The 22,240-nt window shown below is 49.3% G+C and overlaps 1 protein-coding gene across 8 annotated transcripts in view; it reads right to left on the bottom strand.

Annotated features, from left to right (window-relative positions):
- Positions 1–20,545, bottom strand: part of CAMKK2 (calcium/calmodulin dependent protein kinase kinase 2) — a 55,274-nt gene extending 34,729 nt beyond the window's left edge. For 5 of the 8 annotated variants that reach the window (XM_036875011.1, XM_036875017.1, XM_036875016.1 and 2 more), the window contains exons 1-2: positions 19,981–20,033; positions 4,364–4,878 (exon numbers count right to left, since the gene is read on the bottom strand). In XM_036875011.1, the coding sequence (XP_036730906.1) occupies positions 4,364–4,813 (450 nt within the window). In that variant the 5' untranslated portion in view covers positions 4,814–4,878; positions 19,981–20,033. Of the gene's footprint in view, positions 1–4,363; positions 4,879–10,056; positions 10,121–15,545; positions 15,762–19,980; positions 20,034–20,391 lie in introns of those variants that run through there. The other 3 variants (XM_036875012.1, XM_036875015.1, XM_036875014.1) reach the window with 3 other exon arrangements.
- Between the last annotated feature and the right edge of the window lie 1,695 nt (positions 20,546–22,240).

Raw genomic sequence — 22,240 nt, 5'->3', positions numbered from 1 at the left:
TGGACAAAAGACTGGTATCCAGAACATATAAAGAACTCCTGGGGGCTTCCCTGGTGGCGCAGCGGTTGGGAGTCTGCCTGCCAATGAGGGGGACGCGGGTTCGAGTCCTGGTCTGGGAGGATCCCACATGCCGCGGAGCGACTAGGCCCGTGGGCCACAGCTGCTGAGCCTGCGCGTCTGGAGCTTGTGCTCCGCAACAAGAGAGGCCGCGATAGTGGGAGGCCCGCGCACCGCGATGAAGAGTGGCCCCCGCTTGCCGCAACTGGAGAGAGCCCTTGCACAGAAACGAGGACCCAACACAGCCAAAAATAAATAAATAAATAAATAAATAAAAATAAAGGAATTCCTTTTAAAAAAAAGAACTCCTGGGCTTCGCTGGTGGCGTGGTGGTTAAGAATCCGCCTGCCAATGCAGGGGACACGGGTTCAAGCCCTGGTCAGGGAAGATCCCACATGCCGCGGAGCAACTAAGCCTGTGCGCCACAACTACTGAGCCTGCGCTCTAGAGCCCACAAGACACAACTGCTAAGCCTGCGCACCTAGAGCCCGTGCTTCGCAACAAGAGAAGCCACCGCAATGAGAAGCCTGCGCACCGCCAACGAAGAGTATCCCCCCTTCGCCGCAACTAGAGAAAAGCCCAAGCGCAGCAATGAAGACCCAACGAAACCAAAAAAAAAAAAAACTTAAATAAATAAATAAATAAATAAATAAGAACTCTACAACTCATTAATAAAAAGACAACCCAATTAAAAATGGGCTAAAGATTTGATAAGCTATTTCTCCAAAGAAGGTACACAAATGATCAATAAGCACATGAAAAGATGCTCAACATCATTACTCATCAGGGAAATGCAAATTAAAGCCACACCCACTAAATTGGCTAAAATCAAAAAGACAGACCAAACCAAGTATTGTCAGAATGTAGGGCAAATGAAACTCTCATACGCTACTGGTGGGAATGTAAAATGGTGCAGCCTCTTTGGAAAACAGTTTGGCAGTTTCTTAACAAGCACTTCCCATATGACCCAGCCATTCTACACCTAGGTGTTTACGCAAAAGAAATGAAAACTTGTGTCCATGCAAAGACTTGTATACAAATGTTCACAACAGCTTTATTAGTAATAGTCAAAAACTGGAGGGCCTCCCTGGTGGCGCAGTGGTTGAGAGTCTGCCTGCCAATGCAGGGGACACGGGTTCGAGCCCTGGTCTGGGGGGATCCCACATGCCGTGGAGCAACTGGGCCCGTGAGCCACAATTACTGAGCCTGCACGTCTGGAGCCTGTGCTCCGCAGCAAGAGAGGCCGCGATAGTGAGAGGCCCACGCACCGCGATGAAGAGCGGCCCCCACTTGCCGCAACTAGAGAAAGCCCTCGCACAGAAACGAAGACCCAACACAGCCATAAATAAATAAATAAAATTTAAAAAAAAAACCTGGAAACAATCCAAATGTCCATCAATAGGTAAATGGATAAACAAACTATGGTATATCTGTACAATGGAATACTATTTAGCAATAAAAAGGAATGAACTACTAGTATGTACAAAAATATGGATAAATCACAAAATCATTATGCTATGAAAGAAGCTAAGCTAAAAAAGAGTACATACTAAATGATTCCACTCATATAAAATTCCAGAACTTGTAAGCTAATCTATGATGAAAAAAGGCAGGTCAGCCACTACCTGGGAAAGGGGAGGTGGGGGAGGGATGTGCTGTTGGGTGTGCTGGAAATGTCTGCGATCTTGATGGGGGTGATGGTTTTATGGATGTTTACATACATCACAACTGATCATACTGCACATCTGAAATATGTGCAGTTTATTTCACTTCAATTATACCTCAGTATATTTAGGCTGAACATGTTAAGTGATACAAGAAGTAAAACTGGGAAAAGAAACACGATAGAAAGCAAAACTTCAAGTGTTACAGAGAAGCCCAACATTTCCCTTGAAACCCCTCCCATGCCCCAATTCTATCCCTCTCCCTGAACCTTGATATCAGTTTGGTGTATAAATTTCTAGGCCTTTTTCTATGTAAATGCACACATACATGCATCTGTAGAAAATACAGAGTACTGTTTTGGGATGGGGTTGGGGAGGCATAGACGGTGTCACACTAAATCAGTTCTCAACTTCCTTTGACTGGAGTTAGTTCCACATCAGACCTGCATCTTTGACTTGCTGTGTAACGGGCCCACAGATCTCTCACCTCACTGGTGGACTTTTTAGTTTGTTTTGTGCTTCTCTCCAGTATTGTTTTCATTCCCCTGAGTCCTGAAGGGATATGACAGGCAGAGGTAGGGCCCTGCAGAGCTGTCCTAAGGGGTCTCATTGCCTCATAATCTAGCCCCCACACGCTGCTGAGTTCATCTTCCAAGAATACACTCTGACCACATCAGCCCCAGCTCGCTGCTGCTTCCAGAGTCAAGTCCTGACTTCACAGCCTGACCTTCCACCCCTCTAAAGCTCTGACCTTGGCAGAGTTGTCTAGTTGCCCACCAAACACCAGTCTCTCCTTTCTTCCTTATAAGTGGAACTCTGCGTGGCAACATTCCAGGCTAGAAAACTGCATTTCCCAGCTTCTCTTACAGCTAAAGTGGCCATGTGTTCTGGCTAGTGGGAGATAAGCAGAAGTTGCTGGGTAGAGCTTCCAGGAAAGAGGACTGACTTAGGAGGCAGACATCTTTTGCCTTTCTTCCCTGCTCCTTCTTCCTGCCTGGAATGGAGCTGTGAAGGCTAGAGCCACAGCAGCCATCTTGAGATCATGAGGTTTTAAGGGCAAAAGCAACAACACAACTACCACACCAATCCCCAATGCCTAGCTCTAGATTTATTTTACATGGTTAAAAAAAACCTATTGTGTTAAAGCCACTGTTGTTGGGAGATATCTGTTTCTCTAAGCTGACTCATTTCTAACTGATACAAACTCGAGCTCACTCTCCAGCCCTGCTTCCACAGTGCCCCCCATTTTGGGCCCCACACTCCAGTTAACTGAATCCCTGACCTATCCTGAATTCTATGGAAAGGAATATGTTGGCATACATAGCTGGTACTTAGCTGGGTTATGGTAATCATACTTTTAAAACTAAAATATTAGAGGAATGAGACTACCTCTGTCACCTAGGTGGCCTGTGGCTAGTTAATAAACTAGGAGATGAAACAACAATAACAATTTTTTTAAAATGGGCTCATGCCTTCTACCTCGGGGCCCTTGCTCATGCCATGCTCACCCCCTGCAGTGAACTCTCAGTGTGTAGTTAAATATCAGCCCCTTTAGAAAGCCATTCCTGATTTCCAGACGTCCCCCAACAAAATGTATTCCTTCCTTCAACAAATATTTTTGAGCGACTATGTGCCAGGCAGCGTGCTCAGTGCTGGGGGCCCTGTGGTGGACAGGACTGTTCCTAACATCCTAGCTGAGGCGGGGGCGGTGGGGGGGAACAGGCAATAAACAACTTAACAAACACACAGATAATCAGATGGTGACAAGTGCTGAGAAGGAAAGTCAACAGGGCAACAAGGACAGAGAGGGACGGAAGGCTGTTTAGAGGGGGTGGAATGAGAGGCCCTTCAGAGGAGGTGATATTTGAGTTGAGACTTGGAAGCCAGATGGAGATGCCCTTGCAAAGATGGCAGGGGGCGGTGTGGTTCCAAGCAGAGGGAACAGCAAGGGTAAAGGCCTAACGGAGGGAATGAGGAAGACAAAGAAGTGGGTAAGGTCGGAGCTCTGTGAGTTGGCAGCACAAAGGTAGGAGATGGGGCAGGAGGTGGGGCAGGGGCGGATCAGGCCCTGTGAACCCTGTTGGGGATCTGAGTTCCAACCCACCTCCCAGAAGTTTATGGTAAAGATCAAGTGAGAAGTGCAGGTACAGTGCTGAGGGCAGTGCCTGGGAAGGCAAACACTCAGCAACTGGGGCCGTGCTGTTTGTCAGGGTGGTTTTATGGATGTATAAAAGGTCAGGGCCTCTCACTGACCCACCATCCGCATTCCAGAGCCCCCGGCACAACTTCCAACTGCCAGCACGTGCATCTCTTTGTGAGAGGCTCTGTCTGTCCCAGAGATGCTCTGCCCACACTCAGGGACTGCCAGCAGTTGGTGTAACAGGCCCAGCTCCCTGGCCCTCAGATGGAATAACTCTGGGGCTTCCGTCCTACACTGTCTCCCAGGGCTGCCCAGAGGTGGAGGCCCAGTTGCCCACAGTGGTAACTGGCTCCAACATGCACCCTTTATTGACGTCTCCCTGGGTTTCCTGGGGTCACCTCCCCAATCAACTGGTTGCGCTGGAATCCTTCTGGGGGAGCCCAACCCAAAGCGGAGGCATTCCGGGCGCGGGACAGGGCACCAGGGGCCGCCGCTCACATACCTGCATCCCGGTGATGGAGACGCGGTGCGACTCCACCGTGGGCCTCCGGGGCAGCCGCGGCGAGGACTGCGGAGAGCCCACGGGCGAGTGGGGCAGGGCCGGGTAGACGCAGCGCCCATTCGCATCCAGCAGGGACCGCTCTTGCAGAGAGAGCTTGCGACTGGAGAGGTGGGGCCGGGCCTGGGACCCGGAGACATCGAGGCGGACCTCTCCGCCAGGGGCCAAGGGCCGGTCCCGGGCCAGGCCGCCGTCCACAGCGCAGGCCGGCTCGCACTCAGTGACCACGATGAAGGACTCCATGCCCAGATGGATGCTCAGGGACGAGAGGCCCCGCAGGGCTTCACAGGGCTTCTGGCCTTCGCTGCTGTTGCTGCTTCCGCCCCCGCCCCCCAGCTCATCCTGGGGGGCGGCCCGGTCGCTACTGGGCTGGCTAGAGACGCATGATGACATGGTGCGTGTGCCGACCTCATGCGACACGCACGTGCCCGGGCACTCCCATCCGGCAGCGGCGCCACCTGCAGGGAGAGGAAGGGTCAGCTGCCCCCATCCTGTGCGGCAGGAGCAGGGACGGGGGTCTCTCCTGCTGGGCCAGACCGGTGCCTCATTCCTGCTTTGAGTCGCCGTCCTTGAAAAAAATATCTTGCAAAACACAGTGTGATCTGAAATCTTTTGCGTCTATACAAAAGAGCTTACTCCACATTTCCTCACTGTATCCTTTTTTTTTAATTGATGTATAGTTGATTTACAACGCTGTGTTAGTTTCTGCTGTATAGCAAAGTGATTCAGTTATACATATGTATACATTTTTTTTATATTCTTTTCCATTATGATTTATCACAGGATATTGAATATAGTTCCCTGTGCTATACAGTAGGACCTTGTTGTTTCACATTTCCTCATCCTAAAAGCCCCTCCTCACACAAAACAAGAATCCCAAATTCAATTCCTGTAGAAACCAAGTATGAGAAAACCCCAAAATAGAGCCCCCATGCCTCCTACAAAGGTGGCAGCTACCTCCAGCTCAAGCCAATTGTTGTTAAACAGGGATTGGGGCCTAGAATTGTCTGGTTATCTCCCCAACCCCTCTTTTTTTTTTTTTTTTTTTTTTCAAGAGAAGCCCTAAAGCCAGGATGTTAGGTGAGATCTCTTGATTTTTTTTTTTAAATTAGCAACTATTTTAAATATTTTAAAATGCTGGGCAGGCCAAATGAAACACTTCCACATGGTGACCTCTAGGCTGCATCACTTCACAATAGCAATGATTCAGACAGCCCTTTACAGATTATAAAATATCTTCCACACCTCAGGATAATTTCACAAGCACCCTAGGTTGTTGGTTTGCCATTATACCCTCATTTTGTAAATGGGGAAACTGAGGCTCAAGAGAGGGAGGGGGGTTTGTCCAGGTCTCCTAATGCAAAGACCATGAGCACAGGAGTCCAGTCCCCTGGCCTGGCCTGGCCGATTATTCTCAGCTGAGGAGTGGGGGTCAGGGGTCACACCAGCAGAGAGTGTGTGAGCCAGGGAAGCTTGTGTCGTCTGAGGAGCTAGGCTCGACATACCTATTATCTAATGTTTCCCTAGTTCAGCCCCCAGCTAGTACTTGCAAGATGTAAGGCAAATATGAGATAAAAAAAGGTTAACATCAAATAGCTTGGTGGTTCCTCAACAAATTAAACAGAGAATTACCATATGACTGAGCAATTCCGTTCCTAGGTATATATCCAAACAGCACTACTCACAACAGCCAAAAGGGAAGAAACAACCTACGTGTCCACGGACAGATGAATGGATAAGCAAAATGTGGTCTGTCCACACAACGGAATATGACTAGAAAGGAATGAAGAACCGACACAGGCTACAAACTGCATGAACCTCAAAAACATGATGCTAAGTGAAAGATGCCAGACACAAAAGGTCACATGTGTATAATCCTATTTATATGAAATTTTTTCTTTTTTGGCCATGCCACGTGGCTTGCAGGATCTCAGTTCCCCAACCAGGGATCAAACCCGTGCCCCCTGCAGTGGAACTGCAGAGTCCTAACCACTGGACAGCCAGGGAATTTCCCTGTATGAAGTTTTTTAAATAGGCAAATGCATACAGACAGAAAGTAGATTACTAGTTGCCTAGGGCTGGGGAGGTGTTGGGGGAAAAGGGGAGTGACTGCCAATGGGTATGGGGTCTCCTTTTGGAGTGATGAAAATAATCTGGAACTAGATAGAGATGGTGGTTGTACAACACTGTGAATGGACTAAATGCCACTGAGTTGTACATTTTTAAATACTTAATTTTATGTTATGTGAATTAAAAAAAAAAAAGATTGGCACACTCCCTTAGACTGTCAATTCCTTCTGTCTCTGGGACAGAATATTAACCTTTGGTTCGTATGTTTGACAAATTCTGCTGGACAAATGTCACAGGTACCACTGGAATTCAGGGAGTATATCCACAGATACAGACAGTGGCAGCTCTGTGCTGATCACCCATGTCACAAAGGTGCCAGGAAAACAGTGAGGGCTGACTAGAGAGATTTTATGAATGAATAAAATGATATCTCTTTAAGACACTGGGTGGCAGTGGGGGGATACAGAGGAAAGTAAAGATGGGAGCAGAAAGCCAGTGCTTCCTGGAGGGCTTGGTTGAGGGGCAGAGAAATGCTACCCGCCCTCTTGGGACAGTCCTGCAATAAGTATTTATGGAATAGCTTCTATGTATGCAATCTGGACCATGACGTGGGCAGATGGGGTCCCTTGTGGAGCAGGGAAAGATCAATGGGAAAGGCACTAAGGAACTATCAACAGCATGCCAGTCCGGACATGGCACAATTTATGAACACAGAGTACAGTGTAAAGGAATAACAAAGTACCCAATCATGTGACAAGATGCTCAGCCTCAGTTATGGTAAGAGAAGTGCAAATTCAAACTACAACGAAATGGTTTGGTGGATCCTCAAAAAGTTAAATGTAGAATTATCATTTGACTCCGCAATTCCTCTTCTGGGTATATATATATATATATATATATATATATCCCCAAAAGAATTGAAAGCAGGGATTCAAACAGATACTTATACACCCATGTTCACAGCAGCATTATTCACAATAGCCAAAAGGTAGAAACGTCCCAAGTTTCCATCAATGGAAGAATAGATAAACAGAATGTGGTCTATTTATACAATAGAACACTATTCAGCTATAAAAAGGAATAAAGTTCTGACACATGCTACAACATGGATGAGCCTTGAAAACATGCTAAGTGAAACATGCCAAATATTAAAAGACAAGTACTGTATGACTTCACTTATAGAATAGGCAAATTCATAGAGACAGAAAGTTTAGAATAGAGGTTACCAGAGACCAGGGGAGAGGGGAGCAGGGAGTCATTGCTTAAGGGGTATAGAGTTTCTATTTAGGGTGATGAAAAAGTTCTGGAAATGGATAGTGGTGATGGCTGCACAACATTCTGAATGTAAATAGTGCCATTGAATTGTACATCTAAAAGTGGTTAAAATGGTAAATTTTATGTTATATATATTTTACTAAAATTAAGAAAATAATAATAAAGCTACAATGAAATATCTTTTTTCCAACTATCGGATTGGCAAAGACAAAAAATATAACAACAGCACTATTTTGATGAGGCTATGGGCAGTATGAATTAGCATCACCTTTATGAAGGGAAATTCACCAATATCTAACAAAATTCCAAATGCACATACCTTTGACTTAGCAATTCTGCACCTGGGAGTATTTACCTTACAATCTCACACATAAAAAAATGATATACGTACAAAATTATTTTGGTAGTGTGGTTTGAAATGACTATCCACGGGGGACTGAGTAAATAAAATGAGGTACATGCAGCCCAGGAGAAAATCAGGCATTCATTTTAAAAGAGGTGACTCTGTATATCCTAATGTGAATTAGCTCCAAGACACACTGTTACATGGAAAAAACCAAGGCATTCGAATGCTGCTGTTGGCATAGGGGGAAAAGGGCCATACACGCGTACATAATCATATGCAGAGCATATTTCTGGAAAGATACACAAAAAAATGATAAGAGTGGCCTCAAGAGAAGACAACTGGTTTGCAGAAGCGGGGGGGCAGGGTGGGAGGGACTTAACTTTCACTGTATTTGCTTTTACTTTTGTAAAAGTAAGTGTGCAGAGTAACTATTGAGAAATGAATTTTTAAAAGAAAGCAACTGTAACCACAGTAGGAGTTAGGATGATCAGGCCCGAGTGCTACCTCTGGGGCACGAGGCACAGGGAGGGAGCAGTTGGCTCTATCTCCTAATCCTTTATCCCACTCTGACTGTATCTGAGAAAGAAATCATTAAATGTGTCCCTGTCTTGTCTTCCTCATCTGTGAAAGAGTACAACCCAAGTTCAATGTTCTCCACGGTCTCAGCTGCTGTTCCTTTACATATCCTTTTTATAATCCTTATTTCCCAGGAGGGGAAAAGCAGGGTCCCTGAAGTTCGACTGCCTGGGGCCACAGCCTCAGTTTTCTCTTCTATAAAATGGGCACTCACCCGAGAGTCATGAGGACTAACTGAACTAAGAACTCAGTATTCATGTCTGGTGCATGGTTAAGTGCTCTTCTTTCAACAAATACTTCCTGAATGCCTACTACCTGCCAGGCTATGCTCCAGAATGTTCCTCCTCCTGTGTGTGTTCTGTAGCCCTGGCAGCGTGGGCCTGCCTCCCCTCCACTGGCCCGTCCTCCCTCCCAGAGCCACCTCTGACATGGCTGCAGAGTTCCTGAAAAGAAAACTAGTCTGGCAGCACCTGAGACAGTTAATGGAAAATTTTTTTTCTTGCCAACAGAAAAACAATTGCTTATCGATCACCACTCCAGGCCAAGGACACCAAGCCATCCACCCCCGGCAAAGCTGCATTTAATCAGTCTCCTTGACGAGCTGGCGTCCGGCCCCGTGCCTTGGCCCTTGAGGCCTGGAGGAGAAAGGAGAGAAAAAATGCACTGTCTGGCGCTGGGGCAGAGGTGCGCGCCCCTGTGCTGGAGGGATAGGTGTGTTCAGGTCTCAGGAAAGAGCCCCAAGGGACACAGACCTCAGTGCCTCGAGGCCACCTGGAGGCCCCTCACTGGTCCGCAGCAGGCCTGGCAGGCAAGGACTTGGCCATTCAGCACCACTGACCCCACAGAGTCCAAGCCAGAATCTGACCGTTTCTGAGGTCACAGATCCTATGAGGTCACATGCCTTTTAAGGATCTGTTGAAAGCTACCAACACTCCCAGGAGAAGAAAAATCATCCAAAAAGACAATGGTTTGCATTATAACAGCTAACATCCAACTGAGCATTTCTTCACCAAACATTGAAACAGCTCTGCCTGGGTCATTTAATCCTCACAGGCCCTCTGCGAGGGAGGGACAGCTAAGCATTCAGTTTTGACAAAATTTCAAAAGCCCCCTCCCCGAGCCTCCTGCCCCAATCCATGGGTCCTTCTCCAGGCCCTGAAGCCTCCCCACCGCCCTTGGCTGGCAGCCCCGAGCTCCCCTCCCTCCCCTCTCACAGGCAGCTCCATGGAGGACCAGACCCTTCCTGGAGCAGATGAACCCGGCTCCAGGCCAGGATGAAGGGAGCGCTCATTCCTCTGCCAAGTGAGAGCGGCCTCCAGGAAACACATTCCCATATCCTGGGGGCATTTTCCAACCTGCGCCTGCTTACCAAATGCTGAGCCACCACCACGGGAGCTGCAGCACAGCAAGTAGCCAGTGAGTGGGCCCGTGACATGCCCTGACCCATGATACACCCTTCGCGTGGTCCCCTGAGGTCCCGGGCAACACGGGACAACAAAGAGGCCCAAAATAGCTGTGAGGATCCCGCCAAGGCCAGGGACAATGTCCTCCCTGGGATAACAGGCTTGGCCAGCCACATCTTCTCTCACCTGGGGAAACTGAGGCCCGGGGAGGTCCTAAAGCAAACTCACTCACCCATTTGTTCCTTCCACAAGTAATTACTGGGGACCTACTACGTGCCAGATAAACAAAACAGATGTGATTTCTGAAAAGTAGGTGCACAAGTGACTCTAAAAGCACAAACTGGAGGAGAAAACCAGGATGAGATAAAAAAGAACAACACAGGGACCCAGGGGAGATCTGAATGGGAGGCCAAGGAAAGCCTCACTTGGGGAAATTATATTTAGGCTGAGATCTACAGGGTGAATAGGTGCTAAGGGGGCGGGAACTTGCCCCAGGAGGAGGAAACACATTCTGAGAAGGCCTCGCAGCAGGAAAGAGGTGGGAGAGCGGACAGAACAGAAAGAAGACTCCTGGGATTGAATGAGGTTGGGAAGGGGGTGAGGGTGGATGGGCATGCTGGAGGGGCCAGAGCACAAGAGCTTTGTAGGAAGCTGATGAGAGCAGGAGGGGTGTCCCAGGCAAAGCCATAGGGACCCCACTCGGCACCTGTTATGGGTTGTGGAATTGTGACCCCCCCCAAAAAGATATGCTGGAGTCCTAATGTAATATGACTGGTGTCCTTATAAAAAGGGGGAAATCTGGACAGGGAGAACACCATGAGAACGTGAAGGCAGAGGTTGGGGTCCTGCACCTACAAGCCAAGGAACGCCAGATCGCCAGCAGCCATCAGACGCCAGGAGACAGACATGGACCAGATTCTCCTTCATGACCCTTGGAAGGAACCAACCCTATCAACACCTTGGTCTCAGACTTCTGGCCTCCAGAACTGTGAGATAATACATTTCTGCGGTTTAGGCTGCCCAGTTAGCGGTACTTTGTCAAGGCAATCCCAGCAAACTAACACAGCTCCCCTCCCAACCGCAGAAGCCTGCTGCCCCAGGGGCCACGGATTCAGAGGGTGTTTCCCAATACTTAAGTGGGAGACCTGGGAGGCTCAGTTGTACAGCCGATGCAGCGCTGAGGCTTGACACCAGCTAGAATATTCCAGATTCGGGGCCTTGGCCCAAACAAGCAGTCGTATCAGATTCAGTGACACAGACTCTTACAACTGTCTTTCCTTGCATATTTTTTAGTTTAGAGGCACTGAAACTGATTGTCTCCCCAGAAACAAGGGCCCTTCCTTGGCAGAGGGCACGAGGGATAGTGCTGGCTTTATTTATCTATCTATCTATCTGTCTATGCCACACCGCAAGGCTTGCAGGATCTTAGTTCCCCAACCAGGGACTGAACCCAGGCCCTCGGCAGTGAAAGCGCCAAGTCCTAACCACTGGACAACCAGGGAACTCTGATAGTGCTGGCTTTAGTGTGCACAGACCCCATCCCATCACAGTTCCTGGAGCAAAAAGTCCCTATCGCATGACATCTGGCCACCGATGTATTTTGTTTGGCCTACACTGTATTTAAAACTATTTGAATGAGATGCCAACATTTTAGAGCCAGGAGAGTTCAGATAAAAATCAAAATTTCCAGAGTCTCTTGAATAACTGGACACTGATAGCACTGGACCTGTATTCGCTCCTGGCAACAACTCCCTGAAGCTTTGGACAGGAGATATGCTCGCCGGCGTGCCACAGTCCTCACTGCTTCCCCTCATCTCCCCAACGCCAAGGACAGGCTGAGTGCCCTATTACATGTCCTTCCCTTTTCTACCTCGCATGACCTATCTCACCCTTACAGGCCCTACTTTGAGATGCACTGGATATTAGTGCTATGAGATCAGTGGTCACCTGTTCCAACAATTTCATTTCACCAATAGGAAAATGAAGGCTCAGGAAGGTTTACTAATTTGTCTAAAGTTATGCAGTGGTTCCAAGTAGAGCTAAAATTGGTCTGAGTTTTTCAGAAAGGGGCTAAAAATTACAGGTACAGCCTTGCTATGTCCACATGTTGTATCCGGAATGAAGTCCAGGCTGAGCCAAAATCTCTAACAAAGGGGAATATCTAGCCCATTCCTCTGGCTCCAATCTGTGTGAGAGGGGAGAGTGTGAAGGCTCAGTGTCTTACAGCATTCAGGAAAGACGTGCATGGGCACAGAGACATCGATTTGACTTAACTTGTGAGAGCCGTGCCTTTGCCTTTTTGTTTACTGCTGGACTCCAGGACCTAGAACTTTCTAGAACACTGCCAGCACTCAATAAATATTGGCTAGAGGTCATTGTTTATTTCATTCATCCCAAGGCCACTCAGAAGGTCAGACGCTTTCTTTAACTGGCCTAGACTCTATGTTCCTTTAGTCTGATAACAGCAGCCTGATTTATGTCTGGAACCCATCCTTCTGTGTGAAAGGTGACTCCATGGAGCTGTCCGTGCCATCAGCTTCAGGGGTTCCACTATGACTCAAGTCTGGTTAACTGGACATTGATTGCTCTGGTCAAGTGATTGTTTCAAGAGTAGATGTGTGGGGCTTCCCTGGTGGCGCAGTGGTTAAGAATCTGCCTGCCAGTGCGGGGAACACGGGTTCGAGCCCTGGCCTGGGAAGATCCTACATGCCGCGGAGCAACTAAGCCTGTGCACCACAACTACTGAGTCTACACTCTAGAGCCTGCGAGCCACAACTACTGAGCCCATGTACCACAACTACTGAAGCCCACATGCCTAGAGCCAGTGCTCTGCAACAAGAGAAGCCACCGCAATGAGAAGCTTGCGCATGGCAACGAAGAGTAACCCTCCCTCGCCACAACCAGATAAAAGCCCGCATGCAGCAACGAAGACCCAACGCAGCCAAAAATAAAATAAATAAATTTATTTAAAAAAAAAAAAGAGTAGATGTGTGACCCAAGTCAGTCCACTAAGTTTTATTCTAGGATGTTGTGGAAGTATTAAGAATGTCTCTTTCTGTGGAACATAGAGCAATGAAGATGTACTTCTAGAGTTACCAGGGGCTTGGGAGAACCCTGCCTTAGAAGGAAGTTGACAGAGAGAGAAGAGAGCCAACAGATAGAAAAGAACTAAAACTGGAGACATTGCATGGGCACCTGGATCCAGCCATGCCTGAAGCCCACCTACCCCAGGAGTTTTTAAACTACATGAGCCAATAAATTCCCATTTTTGCTCAAGTTAGTTTGCAGTTGGTCCTAACGGACAGATGACACAGAGCTGATTGACAGAAAAGCTTTTCCACTAAGCTCCCTGCCAGATGATAAGTTCCCTACACCTTAAGGCTCCCAGCCAGGCCAAACTGGCAGGCAGCTGCAACTCCCCTGACAGCCTTCACCTTGATGGTCTGGCAGAAACAAGAACTTCCAAACTCCTTTTTAATTTCTTTCTTTTTTTAATTTTAAAGGAAAAAAAATCAAAAACAGGGAAGGAAAGGGCTTAAGAATAGGATGAAATGAAGGCAAGAAACTGACTAGTACTTTTAACACAAGAATCACATCACTACAGTGGCAGCCATAGTAGTTGTAGATACAGTAACAGTGATGACTAGTCTTCTTTATTGCTGGCCAAGTGCCAGGAGCTATTCTAAGCATCTTGCATGTATCATCTCATTTAACCATCACAATAAACTTATGAGTTAGTTACTATTATCATGATCTCACCAATGAGGAAACTGAGGCACAGAGAGTCTGAGTGACTTGCCCCAAATCACACAGCAATTTGGGAGGGCACAGGTGTGAAATCAAAGGCTCCTAGAAAGGGGGGCACATTGTGATCAGGGGCACAGAACTTCTCCTTAGCTGGTGACCTTGAGGATAACAATACCTACCTCACCTACCACACCGGCCCCTGCACACAGCAAATGCTCCCTAAACAGAAGCTGTTGCCAAGAAAATACTTCAACGGCTATCAAGTTCAAGCCCCTCAATTGGTTTTAATTTATATTAAAATAAAATTTTTGTTTCTAATCACAACCTGCCAACTTAACTCTTTTCATCTTCCCTTCTAATTCTTATCCATATGCATCACTTTCTACAAAATTAAAAGAAAAGTGTGCATATAATTTCACATCCTTGCTTATTTGTGTCACAAGAATTTTGCACGCACTCTCACAGCTTTCATAATCAACGCACTAGGGCTCCAGAAGGAGTGCCTGAGACCCAGGGAGGTGAGATGACCTCTCCCAGGCAGCCCAGCAGGTTCTAGGCTAGGCCAGGGCATGACCCCTGACCCCGGCAGTGTCCCCTTCGGCCCTGGATGCTGGCGGAGCAAGAAGCTCCACTGCCTTAAGAGTTCCTAGGCAGCTACTGTTGGGTCAATAATGAAGTATCATGGAGAAGCGGCCCCCATCACACACCCGGTACCTAAAGCCAGGTGTGCACAGGAGGCCCCTGCCTTGAAGAGCCAGTAAGTGTGAATGGGTGAGTGTGGGTGTGGATGTTGGGGGTATTTAGAAAAGGGAGGTGGGGACCATCATACTTCCTTCCTCTCCTCCTACTGAATCCCTCCCAGTCTTTCACTGAACCTAAGGAAGAGGCTGGGAAACAACTGAAATTTCAATTTTTAATGAAAAGAAAAAGACTTTGACTCCAACATTCTGTAGCTTGACAAATCAGAGAGGGAGGGGGCCGACTGGGAATCCACAGGCATCCGGGCCTCGCCCACTCACAGCCCTTCTCCTCCTTCTTCCCTGCTGTTTGGAGGTGATGCTAAATCTAGCTCCTCCCTCCCCAGCCTCCAGCACAAAGGAACCCCAGGCAGGGCCAAAGAGGGGCTGGGAGCTGGCTCTCGGGGTCCAACCCTGTCCCCGACACCTGTACCCAGAGGGCAGGAGAACTATCTGGGAAGAATCTAAATAAAATCTCTTTCTGCCAGAGGCCTTAACGGCAAAATCCCAAAGTAGCTTTAAAAACCCATAAGGGAGGTGTCCTTTCCTCCACACCCTGCCCACCACCCAAACCACTGGTTCCCCATTTAAACTTCTCCAGCAGAGGCTTATCTCAGCCACCTCCCACAATGTCCCTTCCCCACCCACTCCCACTCACTTCCTACCTCACGCCCAAGCAGAGGGGCAAGACCTTGGCCTCTCCCCGCATTTCCTTGGGGGACCATCAGTCGCTCCTCTCCAGGTTGGAATTAGCATTTTTATCTCTGCAACCGCCATCTCTCAACTATTTACAGAAGCCAACAGGGATAAAAAGGGACAACATAAAAATAGTTGCTCAGCAGCTTTCAGGATGGGGTGAGGGTAAGGGCACAACAACTCTTCCAATTTTCTTTCTCTCCTTTTCAAAAGGGAAAAATGCTAGAATTGTTCATCTTTTCCAAAGTGATCCCCAACAGTTCCAGACCCCTCACCTGGGAGCTCCTTAGGGACAAGGACCAAGTCCCAGTGTTCCTCGGTTCCCAGGGCAGGGCTTGTCACCAGCCCCTCCCAAAAGTGTGGGTTCAGTGAAAGATCATCAGGGTTCCAGAGCCAGCGGCCTGCTCTGTCCCGTTTCCATCACCTCCTGGTTCTCCTTCCAGCCGTCCAAAACCATGAGCCAGTCAAAAACAAAACAAAACAAAACTTTGGGTTTTTTCTCTATCCTTAAAATGGTTCATAATTGAGGGGGAAAATTCAGCAGCAACACTACGCACATGACTGAAACTGAAAACACTGGCAGCTAAAATAATTCCTTCACCATTTTGGTCACTAGCATGCCCCAGAAGGGAATGCCAGAGCCAGAGGTCTTCCCTATGAAGTCTAACAGCGCTCACCTTCTTTTAAATATGCCCCTCTTTTTGGTTTTATCAGGGAAGGGATCCAGTCAGGGAAGAAAGAAAAAATAATCATTCAAAATCTTATTTTCCTGAGAGCACAAGCATTTGGAAATTATTTCCACACCATAACCTCCTGGAGAATGTGGATTCCACTCCATGAGAAAATGGGCATCGTTTGGCATCATAAGGAGGCCGAGGGAGACATGAGAGCTCAGGATTAGAAGATATGTCAGGAAACTATACAGATCTCATGGGACTTGGGCCTTGATTTTCTCAGCTGTAAAATGAAGCTGCAGCAACCTACTTAAAGGGCAGCTGTAGAGTCAATCTTCTATAAAAGTGCCCAGCACACAACATGGCTCATAGGCGACGCTCTCTCTAAAAAGACCATGTTCTCCCTTCCTCTCTGCCCTCCACTTTTCCCAGCCGTCATATGGGAGGGGTTGAGGGGCTGGAATTTTCTGGACTTCCCCCTAGCTCAGTTTTCACGCTGCTCCATTTCCACGTCCTTGGTGGGCATTCCTGGCAAGGCTATCAGGAGACTGAGTTGACTCCACGCCTGGCCACAGGGTTCAAGCACCAACTGTCTGGTGAGGTCTTCTCTACTTTATGGATTTACTTACCTGGAAAAAGGTCTCACAAAATATATACCAATAAAATCACATGGCACCTACATTAAACAAATCATGACCGAAAAGAATGAAACTGAATGAAATCCAGGCTCTCCCTGAAAATCACACTTGTAATACCTGTGAGGTGACCTGAGAGGCGATGGGCTAAGACGGAAGCTAGGATTCTCGTGGAAGAGCAGGTGGGAGTGGCGTTAAGGGAGTCTCGAAAACCTTGTTCCAGGAAGCTCGTCTCCAATTGATTTTAGAGAACCTTCCTTCCATCACCCTCTCCCTGCAAATTCAGTGACAACACAGTGTTTTGTGCCCAGAGGTTTATTAGTTGGGGGCTGTGGAGACAAAGGAATGGTCAAAGTGGCCTTAAGAAGCTCTTATGGCAGAAACAACCCAAATGTCCATCAAAAGATGAATGGATAAGCAAAATGTGGTGTATCCATACATGGGAATATTATTCAGTCATAGAAAGGAAGCACTGATATATTCTACAACATGCGTGAACCTTGAAAATATTATGCTCAATGAAAGCCAGACACAAAAGGTCACATATTACTAACAGGTCAGTAAAGTTGTAACAAGCACAGCCTGAAAGAAGAAAAGTCAATTCCAAAAGGGAAATGCAATTTCCTCAATCTTCCAGGAAAGAAGGCACAGAAGTGAGGCTGAAGGCCACTGCAGCACCATGGAGCCAGTGAACCCCACATCTGGGCTCTCTAACCCAGTCCAAAGAGGAGAAGCTACTGGGAAAGCAAAACATCTGCGAAAAACAGCAAAACAAGGCCCTCTGACCAGAAGGAAAATCTGAAATAGCATTTGCCCAAAATCCCCGGGATCAGGAAAGGAAATGGGAACCATATGCTTCCCACAACCACCAGAAGAAGGCATGCTGTGGAGGTCACAAGTGATCCTGAATGAGCTATTTAGTTTCTCCAAGTCCTTCCATAAAATGGGTTCATGATGGGGTAAGGGTGATTCTGCGGCCCACGTTAAAATCTGAGCCCAAAAGCCTTGAAAACAGGCTTGGCCTGGCTCACCAGCCCATCCCTTCCTCCTGAGAGAGGTGCTTCCCCACCCACCAGCCCATCTTGGATGCAGTTCTCAAGGAGGGCATTCCGGGTCACTCCAGAAAGTTCCCTCTGCTAGGTCATCCCGTCCTAGTTCTTTCCCCTCCTACTCCCAGCCAATCTCCACTTTTCAGCCCATCCTTCAAAATTCAGTACAAACGATACCTCCTTCAGGAAGTCTCCTGGATTCACACCTGCCAGAAGGGATTTCTCCAGAACCCCCACTGCCCTTTGCTTCCTCACTCCCACAGCACTTATTCCTCCTGGTATTTCTCAACAGGAGCACTCCTGGCATTTAGGGCAGGGCAATTCTTCACACCTGCTGTGAATCTGGCCTGCCTGCAGGATATCTGGCATCACCAGCTCCTGCCTACCAGAAGTCAGGAGTGCTCAGCATCATTTTGACAACCAAAATTCGCCCCATACTTCTCCAAACGCTCACCAGGAAGGTGGAACCACCCCTGATGAGAACTACTGCATAGTTATTAGTGAATATATTTGTCTACCAGCCCACTAACAACCTGGAAACAAACACAAGCCCAAGTCGATCAGCAGCACCACCATGGCTCCTTAGGTTGTTTTAGCAAACATTTGTGGGCTCCCCAAGAACCTGAGGGCAGCCTTGCAAAGGCCTCTGCTCTACAACAGGTGGTAAAGTGCAAAGGCTTTAAGACCTGACATGCCTGGGTTGGCTGTGTGACCCTGGACAAGTAACTTAACCTCTCTGAGTCTTTCTATAAAATGGGCTAACTCCTAGCAATACGGCCGGATTGTTTTTAGCCTCAATTTCCTCATTTCTCCGATGGAGATAAAAATCTCTGTGTCACAGGATTTTGGTAGGCAGTAAATGGGATAATGCCTGAAACACACAGCACAATATCTAACACACAGTAAGAACTCAATAAATGTTATGAACATTATTATTATTATCCGTTAGGGGCCCATCAAATGATGGCTATTACTTTTTATTACAAAAACACATTGTGTGCTTTCCCTACAAATGGCTGCTTTCTATACAGGAAGAGTTTCGGATCAGCAATCTGGAAAGAAGTTACAGGACCCACCATGAAGCTGCATTTTGCATAGCATGCACACTGTTTATTCTTAAAGTGTATGTTTTTGTGAGGTGGTTTGTGGGGGGGGGGGCTATCTCCTCTAAAGACCTACTCTTGTTGCTGCCCCTGCCTCCCCCTAGGAGCGAGGGAGTCTTTCCGGACAGAGCTGTCTTACTCTCTCTCCTGGGGGCAGAGCCAGGGGAGGAGGAGTGGTAAATGACAGCAAAGCTCTAAGGCACAAGAAGTTTCTATCTCTAGGACTGTGGGACTTCCAGACTGAGGAAGGTAAAAGCTGCCTCTAAGGAGGTGGGCACTGCACGACCCACCCCAGGCCAGCGTGCCCCTCTTACTGACGGCACTGAGATCCCCGCCCACCAGGCACCATCCCTCTGCCCCAACCTTCGCGGGGAGATAGGAGGGGCTTCGGTGCAACCTCTTCAGCGCCAAGTGAGAGCAGCAGGGCCGCTGGCAGAGCTGTGAAAACACCCCGCTTCCCAAACTGGTCAGTGCAGGGGGTGGGGAAGCCAGGAAAAGCTCAAGGCTGGAACGGGTGGCACCCCAGGCACCAAGACCCAGCGCTGAGCGGGGCCGGGCCCAGCGTCCCCGCGAGCCCAAGAGTCAGGCGGAGGGTGCCGGTGAAGGCAGCTCTCCGCGTTCACAGTAGGCAGCGGCCCCGAGGTGAATTTAGGTCAAAAGGACCAAGCCTGTGAGGTTCCGGTTGAGAGAAGGGGGCGGGGGCAGAGGGCCGACTGAGGCGAGGCTAAGGGACCCCGGTCCCACAGCTGCTGGTCTAGGGTCCTGCCGCCAGGTGTCCAACCCCCCACGGCCCAGGTGTGCCCCCAAGACAAGAGGGGAGCGGGGACAGGGGTGCGCAAAGTCCGTTGGCCCTCTCCTCGCCTGCGCGCCCTAGCTTTCCCCACCTGTCAAACGCGAAGGGGTGGGCCTAGGCCGCCTCCAAGATCCTTGACTGCCCCGGCCCCCGGTGACAATGGTTCCAAACTCCGGGATCGCCCCTGCCACCCCGGGCCGGGCGCGGCCCAGCCGAGGGGGCCACCCCCAGGCCCCCGGTGCCCCGAGGACGCGGGGGAAGGGGCGCCGGGGGCCGCGTCCCCACGTGGCAGGGCGTGGGGCGGCGCACGTGGGGTCCCCTAGGTGTTGGGAACCTGGAGCCGGCCTCAGGGCTTTGTCTGCAATCCTGGCCGTGGTTCCGCACCCTGAGAGGGCGAGGGCGCCGGGGCTGCAGCGGCTGCTTCCCCCGCCCGCGGCCCAGCTCCCGCCAGCTCACCTGGGCTCCACGCCGCCGCCGCCGCCGCCTCCCGCGCTCTGCGCCCCCGGCTCGGCTCCGCTGGGCTCGGCGCGGCCGCGCGCTCCTCTCCGCGGCCCCGGCGGGCGCGCGGGGGGCGGGGGCGGGGGGAGCCGCGGGGTCCGGGCTCGGGCGCGACGCTGCCGCGGGCTGCGCAAAGATTGGCTGCGGCCGCTGGGAACCCCGGCACGGAGCCGCCCGCGCCCGCCGCGCGCCCCCGAGGGCTCGGCCCCGCGCTGGGGAGGGCAGGGAGGCGGGAGCGGCGGAGACGAAAGTAGCGGCGCGGCGGAGAGAAGGGAGAAGAAAGGGGAGGAGAAGGCGGAGGGGAGGGAAGTGAGGCCGGAACGGGAGGGGGGTCGGAAGAGGTCGCCGACCCGCGAGGAGGACAGAGACCTTGCCGGGCCGCAGGAGCGCGGGAGGCTGCGCTGCAACTTTGCCCCCGCCCGCGGCGTCACCTGCCCCGGTTCTCCCCGCAGCGGCTGGGGCACCCTCGGGCAGGCCGGACGCGCCGGCTGCGCTCGCTTTGTTTAGTCAAATGCAGGGACTGCAGGGCGGCGTCTGAGCTGCGGGAAGTTCCCCAAGCCTGCGAGTCACCCGTAGCCCCGCCTCGAGGCCCGGCTCCCGTCTCCCGGCTGCTGCCCCTCCCAAGCCTGCGAGTCACCCGGGGCCCCGCCTCGAGGCTCAGCTCCCGTGTCCCGGCTGCTGCCCTTGCACCAGGCGCCCGGCGATGGATGCGGCCTGGATTTTGGGTCACCACCCATTCGCGGAAACCCCCTTCCGCACCTGCCTCCCCATAGACCGCTGTTCGGGGCTCGCCCTAAGGCTGGGAACTGTGTTCCTTTCCCACCCCCCTCCACCCGGATGTACCAAACTACAGGAAACCCAATGAAGTTCTGGCTTTCCTGAAGACTACTTAGATGCTTTTTGTGACATACATCATGTTCTTCCCAAACATTCTACCCCTTTGCCGCCCTACTTTGCTGGAGCCCTTAGAGTGTGTTTAGTGTCCCAGCTGGGTAACAGCACTCCGAGGAGGGGCGAAAGAAGACCTCACAAGGGCTGCCTAACACCGCAGTCCTTGGATGGTTGCAAAGCTCAGTCCTGAGTCAAGGGCCAAATTAATTAAAGGTTCAAAGTCCCTTTCATGCTGCAGGGGCGCTCACAAGCAATTCAGAGTGTTCCGCTAACATGACCGCCCCTTCTGATGTTTTTCAACATGCAAGCATGTGTTGGTAATAGTAAAAACCTGGGAACAACTGTCTTAAATGTTCATCAGGGGAATGGATCAATGAAACGTGTTATAGCCATTTGATGGGATATGATGCAATAGTTTAAGTGAATGCATCATATCTGTTTGTACAGACATGGGGAGAGCCCAAAACAAAATGCTGAGTAAAAGAGCAAGTTGCAGAATACAGTCTATACTGTTCACAGACCAAAGCTTACATACAAGGGTTTTAAAAGTCAAAGGGGATGAGTGCAAATGACAGCCTGCCACAAAGAGAAGGAAGAATAGAGATGGGGAGCATAAGGAATGTTAAGTTTTATGCCTTTTACTGGTAAATGGATTTGAAGCAAATGACACAAGGTTAATTAACAACAGTCAATTCTGACTGGCAGATGCATAGTTCTGTCTTTTTCTATATTTTTCTATTTTCTCCAAAAAATATATTTATTGGGGCTGATGGGGAGCATTTTGAACAGGTCTGACTCTGTGACAGGGGTCGGCTAACTTTTTCTGTAAAGGGCCAGATAGTAAAAATTTTAGGCTTTGCAAGCCATACAGTCTCTGTTGCAACTACTCAACTCTGCCATTCTAGCAGCCATAGACAAAAATAAGTGAATGGGCATGGCTGTGTTCCAATAAAACTTTATTTACAGACACTGAAAGTTGAATTTCATGTAATTCTCACATGTCACAAAATATTATTATTTTGATTTTTCTTCAACCATTTAAAAATGTATAAACCATTGTTAGCTAGTGGGCCATATAAAAATAGGTGGCATGCCAGACTCAGCCCCTGGGCAAAAGTCTGGCAACCCCTGCTTTAAAGAAACCAAAATAGATACTGATCTTTTCCTGTTGCTTATTAAAATGTGCAATTCTATATGTTTACATTGTTACTAAATTGCCTGTTTTATTAGAACACTGTAGCTAACACAGGCAAACACTTAGATATATTGATACATACAGCTATGTAAAGTAAGAAGCCAGTTATGTGAGAAAGGTAAGAAAGTGTCC

This window comes from Balaenoptera musculus, chromosome 14, assembly GCF_009873245.2.
Source record: "Balaenoptera musculus isolate JJ_BM4_2016_0621 chromosome 14, mBalMus1.pri.v3, whole genome shotgun sequence".
Classification (NCBI taxonomy): domain Eukaryota; kingdom Metazoa; phylum Chordata; class Mammalia; order Artiodactyla; family Balaenopteridae; genus Balaenoptera; species Balaenoptera musculus.
The sequence above is the reverse complement of the archived record's forward strand: the minus strand, read 5'-3'. Positions and strand labels throughout refer to the sequence as shown.